This window comes from Hakea prostrata, chromosome 1 (genome assembly GCF_041222555.1).
Source record: "Hakea prostrata isolate BN-2017 chromosome 1, UWA_Hpros_2, whole genome shotgun sequence".
Classification (NCBI taxonomy): domain Eukaryota; kingdom Viridiplantae; phylum Streptophyta; class Magnoliopsida; order Proteales; family Proteaceae; genus Hakea; species Hakea prostrata.
In genome coordinates, this window is record NC_142600.1 from 27,981,810 (window position 1) to 27,996,812 (window position 15,003).

Sequence of the window (15,003 nt, forward strand, 5' to 3'; positions counted from 1 at the left end):
AGGGGATCCAGATCCATGGGTTCAGGGTATGGATCATGGACTTCTATCCGAACAGTCCACAAACTTACCCAACTAGACCTTCGGGTTCTCAGATCTGCAATACGGATATCGGGTTAGAAATACGGGGGTTGTTACACTTCCGCCTGGTATCATCGAAAGGGGGAGAAATTGGTTTGTTGCTTGCACAAATTACTATATGGGCTTAAGCAAGCATCCCGTAATTGGTTTTCCAAGCTTTCTGGTGCCCTTATTGATCTTGGATATACACAATCTAAGGCAGATTACTCTTATTTTCTCTACTTACAGAGTCTTCATCTACCTTTGTGCTTGTTTATGTTGATGATATTTTAATTGTTGTTTCTGACACATCTGTGATTTCCAACTTAAAATCACTTCTTCAGCAACATTTCCGGATTAAAGATCTTGGATCGCTTAAATATTTCCTTGGTCTTGAGGTGGCCCGTTCCAAGAAAGGTATTTTCATTAACCAACGAAAATACACATTGGACATCTTAACTGATGTTGGTTTCACAGGTATTAATCCGACTCAACTTCCAATGGAACAACACCTCAAGTTAACTGCTTCTGATGGTGAGCCCTTAGCAGATCCAACACCATACCGTCGGTTATTGGGTCGACTTATTTATCTCACAATTAATCGTCCAGATATTGTTCACACTGTGAATATTCTTAGTCAATTCATGCATGAGCTTCGTAAACCTCATATGGATGCTGCTAATCGTTTACTACGTTACCTCCATGGCGCTCCAAGACAAGGGATTTTTTTATCTGCTGATAGTGAGTTATCACTCCGTGATTATTGTGATTCAGATTGGGCAAGTTGCCCTATGACTCGACGATCTACCATTGGATATTGTGTGTTTCTTGGTTTTAGCCCTTTATCTTGAAAATCTAAAAAACAAGCAACTGTGTCCCACTCATCTTGTAAAACCCAGCCCTAACCTTGACCCGGAAACCTTGTTATTTGTAGGTCCGATGACCCGAAGTAAAGTAAGAAGTCAGCTTTGGGCCATCCCAGTAGAGGACTTGGTGTCTGGCTTTGAATCCATGAAAGTTGATGATGAGGTTCTATTTATGGAAACTGAATCCTGATGAAGATCTAATTAGTTGATGGACTTGGAGTGCTCTCTATCTGGGTTTGAAGGCATTTCTACCTATTAGGTAAGTCACTTGACTTGTGTGCAAAACCCCTTTAGGATTGGATTTGATCTGGACCTTCAATTCCCTGTTTTGGTCTTCTGGTTGTCCGCATTGGTCCCTTGATTGGTCGATGGGCCAGTCGACCAATCCACTCGACCAATGAGTCTTGTCTTTGGCAATTAGGTTGTTCTTGCTCTATTTAAGTCCAATCTCGAGTCCACTTCGTATTTGCTGCCTCCAAACCCTCCGGAGCGAACCAAAGACCTCTGCAAGTCATCTCTCTTGCATCCTTGTTGTTTTCTTGACGGATCTTCGTCGAAACTCTTCTTTTTGCATCAAAAGGTATGTCTACTCTCTCTTCTTCTCCTCCATCTTTGTTTTTCTTTCCTTTTTGAGTTGAGACAGTAGAAGAGATGCTGCATTCTCTGTTGCAAACATCTCCGAACATGTTCTCATGATCATCCTAAGGATTTGAGGCTAGAACAATGATCTTAACCATGATCATTGCAAGCTTTTGAAGGAATCATGATCAAACCATGATTTAATCTCTCGTTAAACTTCTAATCTGAATTCTGTGGATCTTCTTTGTTTCTTCTTGGATCATGTTAGTAGTTAATTATCTGTGTTTTCTTTCCATGATCCATAATCTATAGATTTCTAGTTGTTCTCTTCTACCATACTATGTGTTCTTCATGATGCATGATAGTTACATATATGGTAGGTTTTATTTCCTTATTTAGATTTATGCTTCTAAGCCTTATTCCATGAAGATCTATGTATGTTTCATGTTTTCATTACCCGAAAGCAATGATCCATCCTCCTATTGTTCTTGTCTTTGTTTTCTATTTCAAATTCATCAAGATCCATGGTTGAGTTAATTATGGTAACTTTTTGTTTCCTAATTTGGATCTTGATATCTTGATTTGATTGGTGTTTTGAGGTCCCCTATTTGTTAGAATACTACTGATGTAGTCTACCCCTTGATTAGTACCCTTTTGAACCACCAAATTCGGATTTCATATCTTAAAACTCGATTTTATAGGCTTAATCCGCATTGGTCGACTGATTGGTCGCTGTTGGACCACTCGACCAATCCACTCGACCAATGAGTACAAGCAACTCCAGATTTGGTCTGTTTCGGATGTTTTGATATCTTTTGTTAGGGATCTTTCCTAATATGTTGTATATACTTGTTTAGGACCTTCTTCTCAAGTTTGCCAAGATCTTACTTGATTTCTTAGGATTCCTTGCGAGTTATAAAAGGTAAGGATGGTTATTTCCTTAATTACATAGATAGCATGAATCTAGTTTCTATATTTGAATATCATTAATATGTTTCCTAAATTAGATTCTTACAATGATATACTACTTTGTTGCATAACTTTGATTACAGTAGCATTACTTATTCATAATAAATTGATTCATGTATGATTTACTTACCAATTATATACAAGTGATTGTAATTATCGATTTCTTTCCATATATGAAGTTACCATATATGTGATGATATGAATTGATGCATGTGTATGCTTAAGTATGGTTTGGGAAGGAGAGGTGTCCTTTCGACACTTCTGTCCTTGGACTACTACGGGAATATTATGGGATGTTTCCGGAGATGCCCTCTGGACACCTTCCTAACCTGTTGGATGACATATCTAGGATTGTCTAGTAGTGTTTGGCTAGGATGTCCTGTTATGTCGACCCTAATCGGAGGGGGTATTGAGACCGAACGACCCGTGGTAGCAATGGGGATTCATGGGCGCTCAAGACCGGTAACCAACCCGTGAGAGGACAGGAATCACATTGTGGGGGCCATTTATTGGTAGGGTTGCATATGGTTAGACTTGGGCTCACGGGCGCTTAAGACCGGTAACCAACCCGTGAGAGGACGTGAGAGCTTCCCGTTTACCATATGTGGATGATCAATAGGGTTGATGAGTCCGTAGTCCGAGTTGGTCGGTGCCATAGGATACGCCGACTCTAGTGTGAAGGATACCGGAAAGGATCGTCGGGGACGAGGAATGGAAGTATCCGGATCGACTTGATGTAACTAAGTAGAAGACTTGCATTTGGCTAGGTTTTACCCCGACATGCGCCAAGTACTTATACCAAATGGTTGTGAGAGAGTGTGTTGACTTAACCCCCCGCCAAGGTTTGTCCGAGGGATGAAGGACCCATTACGGATCGGCTGCTCAAGACCGGTGAAATGATCCGTGAGAGAATCCAAGATATCTTAAATGGTTGAGGATGTGAGTGGACTTTCCTAAAGAAGTACGGTGCTATGACTTAAAGCATGTCTGCCAATAGAGACCATCATGCATAGAGTTAGATTCATTCATTCATTGCTTGTCTCATATCATATTGCATTCATGATTGTTCGGAATCCTGCCATTTATGTTATTATGGATTTTTAATCGCCTCCTTGAGTTTCTTTGAAACTCATTCCTTTATTGTACAATGTTGTTAGACTATCCTGCAGTCTCGAGTACTATGACGGTCCCTATGAAGAAGCGCAAGGTGAAGAGGCATATCTCCAGGAAGGTGATTGCGGTTACCACAATTACTCTGAAGATTCCGCGAGTGGTTATGCTCCGTACGATGCTTAGTCCGACCATTGAGTGGAAGCGTCCTTGTGCTATTTATGAGATTTACACTTACAAGGATGTTGTCTATAAAGTGGAGAACAATTTAGTTACCCAATGTACTTGTTATTGGGATTAGATTTTGTCTAGTTTATTCTTTTAGAGCTACTTTCCGCTGGTTGTAAAGTGGGATTTTTGCCTCACTTTACTTATCTGTTTGATACTTTGATTATATCTATTATTCTGATTCATTTATGCTTCATTCTTTCTTTATTGGATCTATGATTTATTTTCCGCACTCTTGTTATGATTGTTCATGATTATGTTATTGTTTATGTGGGAGGTTGATCACTCGATACCTGATCTTCGGGCTGTGGATCACACTCTCGGGTATGCCAGATAGGGTACCGGCTGGGAGGGCGTGACACATCTGCTGAGGTTGAATATCGTGCCATGGCCGTCACCACTTGTGAACTCATGTGGTTAGTTACATTGCTCCAAGATCTTTGTGTCATGGTCCCTCAACCAATACATTTATTTTATGACAATCAAGCTGCATTACATATTTCTGTGAATCCAATATGTGAATCCAGTCTTTCACGAGCGCACCAAGCACATCGAGATTGATTGTCATGTGGTTCGCGATCAGGTTCGCCATGGTCTTATCCAACTGACCTCCACCACTAGTATTGCCCAAATTGCTGACATTCTTTGTTGTGTACAGTGGTACATTTTTATACCCAAATGATTGGTTGAGATTAAAAGCTCAAATTTAAATTTAAAAAATCTTCAATTGTCTTGTAAAAGCTCAGCCAATCATTAGATATATTTGTGCACTGTGAACAGTGGAGGATGTTTTTCCAATTTACAGGAGCACATACGATGCAAAAATTAGAGGAATACTGTAATTTTTTCTTTTTTACTTTCGGATAAACAGGAATACTGTAAACTTGACGCGGCGCAAAGGCAACGATGAAAACGTATAGACGATATAAATGTAGCGTAGGCTGGTGAGGTTTATTCACTGAACCAAACAGCTGTGGCCATCAGCCATGGTCCATCGTGATATTGATTGATGCTTTTTTCTTTCTTTCGTTCTTTCTTGTGAGAAGACCTGTTTCTTTTTTTCCTTTAAAAAGGAATGAAAGTGGTGTTTGCAAATTGCACCCCCTCACACGTGGAAGGAAAAGGAAATGTTCTCTCAGATATCATCAACCATAAATGCAAAATTGACGTCTCTGTTATTCATGATTTTTAAAATCCAACACTTCCTGAATCGTTAACTCGGCTTTGATCCGTTTAGATTTCGACCGATATGACACAGCTCATTAATAACTCTAGAAGTCCGTTTCTAGACAGTTCTAGTGTTCTTGAAGGCAAATTCCAAAAAATACCCATCTGAATAAAGGTCGCCACCGTCCGATTTCATCTTCTTCTGCCCCCGGAATGAAGGGTGAAAGTTTTGAAACTTCTCTCTTGATGCTTCCACGTCACCCATAAGACACATCCATAAAAACTCACCTGATATGTGGAAGCCAATCATGTTAGGATTGCTCGGTTGATAAAACTAATGTTTCCCAGTAGAGAGAGGTATATTATGTAATATTCTCATCTTTAATATATATGGAAGGCGTAAATCACGTAAATCCAAATGCATGTGATATGATACTGTAAAGGTCAGCATCAGTCATGCATGGGGATGGGCCTGCCCAAGTTTAAAAGTATGGGGCTTAAAGGTACATGATGTGGTCGGGCCCACATACCAAACTGGCAAATTCGAAATTTGATGATAGGCAAGAGTAGTCTCTCCCAAGAATTTTATCCTCGAAAATAAGATCATATATTTTTTTGAAGAAGTATGACATGTATTCTATTATTACATAAAGGGTTGAGGTTTATTTACAAGTCAAATCTATAAATTGCAATTATATTTAAAATTTTTTTTAATGTGACATATAACGAATTTCGACATGTGATATTAGGACACATGTCACTTATCGGAAAAAATAGACTGAACCACGTCGCTCCCAAATTTACACGGAATCTAAGTAATATTTTTTTTAATAAAGGGCGCGTAGTGTATAGTATTAAATACTTGAAGTAGATTACAATAGATAGTAAGCATGGCCACAGCTGTCATTCTGACGGTGTGACAAGTGTGTAACAAGCAAAAAAAAAATCTCAGCATCTGTTGAGACATGCGTAGCCACGAAGTAATATTCCCTTCCCATGTTATCTTCCATTTTAAAAACGAGTGCCACGTAGGAAGTGCGAAGATCAATGTATTATATAAACCACTAGAGATTTCCAATTCGTCCTTTTATATTTATTTATTTATTTCTGCCAGCTCTTTTCTTTCACCATTTTCGGCTTTTATAGTTTTCTCACCAACAAAGCCTTATAAAATGGAATCGCGTGATTCATGACATGAAAGTGGAAATTTTATAATAATTTATCCTTTTATTATTTTTTCGTTACCTAGAAATATGGAGCTCATAAGAAAAAAAAGGTGGAAAAAAAAAATCTCTACTGCACGTTTAATTGAGTGAAAATTAAAATTAAGTTTTAAATTTAAAAAATTAATAGTTTTTTTAATAATTTTTTTTATCTCAACCAATTATTTGGTGTATCTGTGCTTGTGCAAAACAGAAAATATTTTCTCGAAGAAAACCACGTGAACTTGAATATTTAACGATTACGTCATTTAATAAACAGCTTTTTACCAAACGAGAATAAAATTCAACAGCTTTGAAACTCAAGTCGATTTATAGTCGCAGGCGGCGGCTATTTTCGCAGTTTTGACCTGAAAAATAGTTGATATACAATATTAACCTTGAGCTTCATCAAGGAACACTCAAGAATCAAATTAGTGGGGAACAAGAACTAGAGAGGAGGGCCCGTAGTTGTTCTGGTGGTCTGGTAAGGTTTCTCCTTTCTCAATCTTTTCTGATTGCATAGGGTTTCATTAATAATTCTCTTCACTACTTCTCCTCGTTGTCTTATTTCCATTATCTTCTGACTTCTTACTTAGAAAACAATCCAATAATTATTCTTTTTCTTCATTCTCAAGTTTCATCACAATAGAAAAAACAAAAATGTTTTCAACGATAATTGTTCTTTTTCTTTGGGTTCAAAACAACAATTATTGTTGCTCTATAGTTTTCCAATCGTTTTCCAATTTTTCTTTTTAATGGTCCCTGTCATATAATTTTTAATAAGATGGGTTAACTAAATTTTTTTCCTGGAAGAAGATGTGCCAATTAGAATGATGATGCGAATAGTTGTAATCAAATTTTAATTGCGAGGTTGGATCCGAAGAACAATCAATTTGACCTTCTAGCCAAGCTTCTTTGATTTCTTAAATCTCAACCACTCCTAGGCCACTTCGATACAGAATAATAAATTTTACGTCACAGCCAAGCTGCTTGCTATATATTCTAGGCAACCCCGCCATTGCTACTGGCCGCGATTACAGATATATTCGGTGAGATATGAAGATGCTTCGTATCTCGTTTTTCTTTTGCTGTGAATGAACGATTTCTCTGTTTCTTTCTTTCTTTCTTTCTTCCATGGTTGGAATGTTGATTTTTTGCATTCCTATTGACTCTTACTTTTAGTTTGTTGATTTCATGCAAGTTTCTGTGTTTTAATGTTTAGATGCTTTCTTGCTTTCCGGATTTTTCAGAAATGGGTGTTGGAGAGTTCTACATAGTTCTGGTTTTCCAACTCTTTTAATTTTCCTGAAAGTATTCTTGATTTTTCGGTTTCAAGCTCCCTCTCTATCTCTATCGGGCCTTTATTTTTTAATCTAATTTTCCAGTGATAGGGGATGCATGTTGGATTCCTTAAACTTTATTTTGTTTAACTTGATTATTTCTGTGCAATTGTATCTTATTTCTCTTCCCTTTCAGCTTGCAGTTGACTGACTGAGAAGATGGCAATGGAAGGGTCTACAATCGCAAAGGATGTTACTGAAGTACGTTGTATCCATTCCAGGACTTCCTGCTTTCTTTCATTTTTGTGTGCACACTGTTATAGTTGCTTAATTATGATATTTTGAAATCGTCTTGAACAGTTAATAGGAAATACCCCGTTAGTCTATCTCAACAACGTTGTGGAGGGCTGCGCTGCCCGGGTTGCTGCCAAGCTAGAGATGATGGAACCTTGCTCTAGTGTTAAGGACAGGTATTAATCCCAGTTTTGCTTGTCAACTTCTAATGAATTTTGCTTTTTCTATGTTGATTTGAATTAGATAATTATTCTCATACCCTTTCGTCCAACTTGCAGGATTGGTTATAGTATGATCACTGACGCAGAGGAAAAGGGTCTCATTACTCCAGGGGAGGTTGGTTTATTCTTCTTCCCCTCTGTTAGGAGTGCTATCCTTCCAAAGAGGAAATAAGTGTGGTGGGAGAGGGATAAAAATATTATTCCCGGAGAGGGAAATCGATATGATCCCAATCCGGATTATGTCCAGCCAGTCACTCTGATACAGAGTAAAAGACCAATCCAGCCGGTTTTGCAAATCATTACTCTCATTGCAATTTTTTTTTATAGATATACTCCATTGGGCTTTACTGTTTTCAAGTACCACACAATTGTGGCAAGTTATGCAGCAAGTGAATAGTGAATATATTGGATAGCTAGTATAAATAAATAAATGATGTTTCGGAGAAGGTATGTTGAGCTGCTGAGGCATCTTTCACCAGCATCCCCATGTCTATCTCTCCTTTTCAAGCTTGAAATGGCCTTGCTGCCCTCCCATGTACAATACCACTTGGATGCACTTTGTTACTGTTCTATTTCCTGTTTGCTCAGAAAACCCTCTCCCTTCATGTTTTTATCAACTTTCAAGAATATACAATTTGTGGTTTTGCTTCACCCGGTGTAGCCTTGTAAGAAATTATTGTACTTCCCTTTGCTTTCCAGTTTGTAAAAATTCAATAAATTGCACTTGAGTTTTAATAAATGGCTTCATTGCTTATCAACACACAAGGGGACATTAGTGGTCTGATCTGCATGCATCAATTAATTATTGCTCCAACAATTGTTTAGTTGAAGTTGTGGGAAGATTACTTTTCACTATTAATTCTTGGAACCTAATGAATTTCCTGTGTTATGTACGTCTTTTAATGATGATGGCTGAAGAGTGTCCTCATTGAGCCCACAAGTGGAAACACTGGCATTGGGTTAGCCTTCATGGCAGCAGCTAAGCGTTACAAGCTTATCATTACAATGCCTGCTTCAATGAGTCTTGAGAGGAGGATCATTCTCCGAGCTTTTGGAGCTGAATTGGTTCTCACTGATCCAGCTAGGGGTATGAAGGGGGCTGTTCAGAAGGCAGAGGAGATTGCAGCGAAGACCCCCAATTCTTTTATCTTACAGCAGTTCGAAAATCCTGCCAATCCCAAGGTAGTAGTTGTCAAATATCATATTCAGATTATGAGCTCAGTAACAGGACCTACTGACAAATTTTATTTGACATTGTAGATTCATTATGAAACCACTGGACCGGAGATCTGGAAAGGTTCAGGTGGGCAAGTGGATGCCTTTGTCTCTGGTATAGGTACAGGTGGTACAATAACTGGTGCTGGGAAATTTCTCAAAGAACAAAACCCAAATATCAAGGTTAGTCTGGTCATACATAAGAACTGAAGTTCAGAGTATTTACCGAATCATTTACCATATGCAAGTTTTTCATTTGATGTTTGCTAAACATGTTTTTTCTGTTCTTTTAGCTGTATGCTGTGGAACCAACTGAAAGTGCAGTTCTTGCTGGGGGAAAGCCTGGTGAGTAGTCTTGGATGTATTGGAACTCATGTCTTTTTTATTTTTCTTCTAACGTTCCATCTCTTTATGAGAACCTTGCTGTACTCTCTGCATCCTATCCTGTGCCTCTTTTGGATCCTGTAGTAAGTAGAAACTTTAAAGCTGCAAATGATAACCTTTTTCTGGAAAAGAACAGTTTACATATGGTCGCAATTAATCAGTTGAAGGAATGTGCTTACGTGAGAACTAAATAAATAGAATAGAACTTAAAATTGTTTGTTCAGGGGCCACACATGAATATATCTTATGCACCCTATTGGTAGTTAAGCTGCCAGAAAATATGCAATGTACTTTTAAGATCTAATTAATAACGAATGAGTGAAAAAATACTCAAAAGTCTTCAAGAGATTTGGTTGATGTTTTAATATTTTCCATAGTATGAGGTGTTTGTATTTCAAGTAGGTGTATAATGTGTTATGCTTGAGTACTTTAAAAACTTGCCACCTTGGTTGTGGGTTTGAAACTTGAAAGAGTCTGTCCTGTGAAGAAGGGAGGTTAATGCTGCATATATCTACCCCTCCCATACCCTGCAGGAGCAGCAGCCTCATGCACTGGATGCCCTTTATGAGTTCTTTCAAATATACTGTTTTAATTTAAAGGAAGTTAATGAAATTGCGGTCTAGTTAAATAAAAGATATGTTCATATGAGAAGATATACAGACTCTTATAGCGTTGGTAGTGCTTTAGAAGATTCATCCTTCAGACACAGCTCTTTTGATGTGGAATTCATGGATAAGAATAATCAATGTTCCTTTCAATTGTATGAATTTCCTCTCTTGATAATGCTTCAATTGTTCCATCTGCAGAGATTTCAGTGGGCGCTATAATTTCCTTTCTTTAGATTTATGAAGTTCTAACATGAAAATTTTATGCACCCATATTTGTCTTTGGCAATTTCAACTATGTAATTGTGATAAGCCATGGTTATTTTGTTTCCTCAAATTGACTTTATATCATAACTGTTTTCTCTTGGTTGATGCATTTTGTGTTTAACCATATTAGGTCCACACAAGATCCAGGGTATTGGAGCTGGTTTTATTCCAGGGGTTTTGGAAGTTGATCTCATTGATGAGATTATTCAAGTAAGACTCTGGAGTATGAACTTGCTTTTCATGAAAAAGTTTTGACTTTGTATTTATCTAGTGGTGCTTTATGAAACTGCCGTTGTTGCATCCTTTATTAAAAGTGGTTTGCAGTGAGATCCCTGTCAAAAGAAAAGTATTTGTTCCTCTGTTGATGAAATATTGCATGTCCAGAATTTCCAATACTTGCCAATGACATGAATGGGAGATAGTTTGTCCTTGATGCTCACCTCAACTCACCCTCCATCCTCAAAACTCACACATTCCAAAACCATCACAAATTAATGCCTTCAAGCCGTGCAGACTATGGTCATTGTAGTTCATCAAGACTGCAGTATCCGAGAAGTCATTTTCCTGGAATCCCACGTTTGATAAGTGATGACCTCCATTATCTTATTGCAACGGATGCCTAGTCTAGTTACTGGCCTTGCGTATACCCCATAGGTTGAGGTCTCAGGTCTTGGGACTTTTCTTCTGGTTGACATTTTAACAGTCAGATACTTCCTTATTATAGTGTATGAATCCCCTGGTAATGGTATGATATGATTCCTCCACGTAAAACTAACTCCAAGAAAACCATCCTCAGTTTGGATAGCGGGCTACAAGTCGCTTGCGTGAAGCTGGAGTTACTGGTAATTATTTGTCACCCATATGGCAATGAATTTGTTCTTGAGCCCCTGCTTGTCAGACTAGTGGAGGTGGGCCATGCCCGAAATCGTTGTTTACTGTGACTCTGATGAACCTTATTGAAAAATGCACTTAATTTGCATGTATGAATCTCCATGTGTGCACACCGTTAAAGCTTTACCAAAAAGGACTAGCATTTGTTGATTTTCATGTCTCTGTGATGTCTAGATATCAAGTGAGGAAGCTATTGAAACTGCAAAGAACCTTGCATTGAAAGAAGGTTTGCTGGTAAGTTTGTGAACCCACTAAAATCTCCGTTAACATATTTTCAGGACAATTACAGAGGATTGGTATTTGGATTATCACATAATATCTATTCTGCCTGTAGTTGGATGTCTGGTCTTTCGGTTTCTAATGATTTTGGGGATAATGGTTACAGGTTGGAATATCATCTGGTGCTGCTGCAGCTGCTGCAATTAAGATCGCCAAAAGACCAGAAAATGCTGGAAAACTCATTGTGGTAAGTCAGGCTGTTGTAGACAGTTCATTTTGCTTTGTAGATATCTCAATGCCAAATTTGACCTAATTATATTCTACTTTATATGATTTTTGGACATTTGTTTGGCAGTTCATATGCTGTTAAGAAAATCACATCGGGGTAACTTTACTAGATCGTTTGGATGATGTGTTTGATTAGTTGTTACATCTGATCCAAATTGAATCATCATCCAATTTTGTGAGACATTTTTGGATGAACCATATCCCAGAAATCACATATATCAGTCTTCATCTACAGAATTACATCGCTTACTTATCAAAAAATAAAAATAAAATAAAAATAAAATAAAAATTACTGTCTAATGATCCTTAAAATCCAAATGGCTAACTAAGAGGTTAAGATACTCTGGTTTCTATAATATACAGGCTATCATCTATTTAGATACTAGCCCATAAATTGAGATGGGGTGGATCATGTGTAATTTCCTTTTCGGAAGTTTTTAAACCATGAAATTTATTTCTTTTCTGGTCTTTTTGACGGTGGAGCTACTTTTCTATTGGTGCCTGGTAATGTTTTATTCACCTGTTTCTGTTCTGTGTGTTTTCATAAACCATGAAATTAATTTCCTTTTCAGAAGTTTTTAAACCATGAAATTTATTTCCTTTTCTGGTCTTCTTGATGATGGAGATATTTTTCTATTAGTAACTGGTGATGTTTTAACTCACCTGTTTCTGCTGTTTGTGTTTCATATTCCATCTTCACTAAACTTTCTCATTCTGTTGTTGTACAGGCCGTGTTCCCCAGCTTCGGCGAGCGTTATCTATCCTCTGTGCTGTTTGACACTGTAAGGCGTGAGGCAGAGAACATGATTTTCGAGCCTTGATGTGTATCTGAGGATTTTAGCTTTACCTGCTTGCTGGGTCTGAATTGGGAAGAAATATCGTGTCTTAGTTGAATTGTTCTTGGTTCTGGGTTTGTTTTATGTGATTTTTCTTGCTCAATAACAATTTCATTTTTATGATGGAGGTTATTCCTGTCTCTGTTTTGAGGTTTCTGTTAAGTAACTTATGTTATTTAGTATGCCCAAATCATAGGATTTCATCTCCTTAGCTGCCAGCAGCCAAATTTTACTCCTTTAAGATATAAGTGAAAGAACAGATTATGATTATAATTCCTTTATAAAAAAAAACATTTTTTTTTTTTAAAAACAAACTCATTCTTCAATCATTAATACTAGACACTAGTGGAATCTCAATTCATCTAATGTAAAGCCAAATGGAGAAAAGTAGAAAAAAAGAGCAAAGGGTGGTCCGACGCTGGCATTATCGTTTCCACCGTCAAAGCTCAATCATGGAATTCTGAAATGTGAGCGTGAGCTCTTTTTTCTATTTTTTATTTGTGGTAGAAAGCATGAGATTTTAAGGGCTTGTATTTAGTGATTTGTTCAGTACTTCTCATTTTTTTCTTCATTCCTTTAATCTGACGTTTTGATGAGTACAAATTTCTATTAGATATTTTCTTTTCTTGGATGAATAAAGAACTCATTTATACAAAGATAGGAGAAGGGGGAAGGGGCCCCCCCCGGGGGGGGCCCGCGGGCCCCCGGGGGGGGCGCCCACAAAAAAAAAAGGGGGGGGGACAAAAAAAAAAGGAAAAGGGCCCCGGGGCCCCTGGGGGGGGCGGTGGAAGTAAAGAGATTGCAATAGCAATTCAGGCTGGAACCCTACTTATGCAGACAGGTTCAGGAAAGTAAAGTGTGGAAACTAATGTTTCGTATATTATGTATCAAGTAAGTATAAGAGTATTTATAGGTACAATGGCTAAGTACAGGTAACTGAAACAGGTAAAGGCATATGTAACAAGTCTAGCTACGCTAATTGTGTATGCTCCTCAACACGCCTTCTCAAGTGTAATGGAAACAACACCGTAAGCTTGTCTCGAAGAGAAAGAAATCAAGCTTGAGTAAGACCTTTAGCTAGCAAGTCGGCAAGTTGATCAACAATGGATACAAGCTTTACCGAAAACTACCCAGATGATACCAAATCCCACACAAAGTGGAAATCTATCTCCTCATGCTTTGTGCTAGCATGAAATATAGGGTTGACAGTCATATATGTCGCCTCAATGTTATCACACCAAATTAATGGAGCTGAAGGAAGAAATGCCCCAATCTTGCCAAGCAATGAGTGAATCCAAATAAGTCTTGTAGCAATAGAGGCAATAGTGTGGTATTCCGCCTCAGTAGAAGAACGTGAGACAATCTTCAGCTTCCTAGCAGTCCAAGAGATAAGGTGATTGCCCAGATAAACACAAAAAACCGTAAACCGTAATAGACAGAAAATCATGAGGGCACCCTACCCACTCCAAATCAGAATAGCCAGCCAATAGATTGACTAGAAAATAAAAGTCCAAAAGTAGAGGTTCCCTGCAAATAACGAAGGATACTCTTAACTGCACTCCAATGAACATCAGTTGGCACATGCATAAACTGTGCTACATCACTCATTGTGAAGGCAATACCTAGGCAAGTATTAATTAAGTATTGTAGAGCGCCATTGGTATGACAATACTCGGTCCCATCAAGCAAAAGGACGACCTTCAAAAAGGGAAAGAGAAAGGCTAGAAGCAACAGGCAAAGCCATGGGTTGTGCATCACCCATTTTAGTACAACCTAGCAAATCACTAGTAATACTTATGTTGTGAAAGCAAAAGACCATCAAAAGTACACTTGGCTTCGATACCCAAGAAATAATGAAGATCATCCAAATATTTTATAGCAAAGACGGTGGCAAGAGCCTTAAGAACATAAGAGATAGCTTCTAAACTATTCCTAGTAACAAGGATGTCATCCATGTAAGTAAGAAAATAGAGAGCGACTGTTGCGGTTTTGTAGTAAAAAATTGACATATTGGTCTGTGACCCAACAACCCATAAGAAGTAATAAAGTTGGTAAGCTCACGTACCAAGCGCAAGGAGCTTGCTTTTAGACCATATAAATATTTCTTTAGATAACAAACATGAGTAGAAAATCCCCCTTAGAAAAAAGTGTTAGAGACATCTAATTGTCATACTGGCCAATTGTTAGTGATAGCAATAGAGAACATGATCTGAGTTGTTGTTTGATTAACAATTGAACTATAGGTATCAAAAAAACTGAATCCCGAACGTTGATTAAACCCCTTAGCAACTAGGGAGCTTTGTATCACTCTATTGAACCATCCGG

At 38.0% G+C, this 15,003-nt stretch overlaps 1 protein-coding gene across 3 annotated transcripts; it reads left to right on the forward strand.

Moving 5' to 3' along the window:
* Positions 1 to 6,481: 6,481 nt before the first annotated feature.
* On the forward strand, positions 6,482 to 12,820 carry LOC149028585 (cysteine synthase). Of its 3 annotated transcripts, none has more exons than XM_089137944.1 (11): positions 6,482 to 6,662; positions 7,655 to 7,719; positions 7,819 to 7,928; positions 8,031 to 8,088; positions 8,892 to 9,155; positions 9,234 to 9,371; positions 9,482 to 9,533; positions 10,575 to 10,654; positions 11,510 to 11,569; positions 11,721 to 11,801; positions 12,571 to 12,820. In XM_089137944.1, exons 2-11 carry the CDS (start codon positions 7,678 to 7,680, stop codon positions 12,661 to 12,663), a joined length of 978 nt encoding a protein of 325 aa, XP_088994070.1. In that variant the 5' UTR covers positions 6,482 to 6,662; positions 7,655 to 7,677; the 3' UTR covers positions 12,664 to 12,820. The 3 variants fall into 3 exon arrangements, with proteins under 3 accessions (XP_088994070.1, XP_088994062.1, XP_088994078.1); XM_089137936.1 differs by lacking the exon at positions 6,482 to 6,662 and adding an exon at positions 6,727 to 7,227; XM_089137952.1 differs by lacking the exon at positions 6,482 to 6,662 and adding an exon at positions 7,241 to 7,315.
* Positions 12,821 to 15,003: the final 2,183 nt, after the last annotated feature.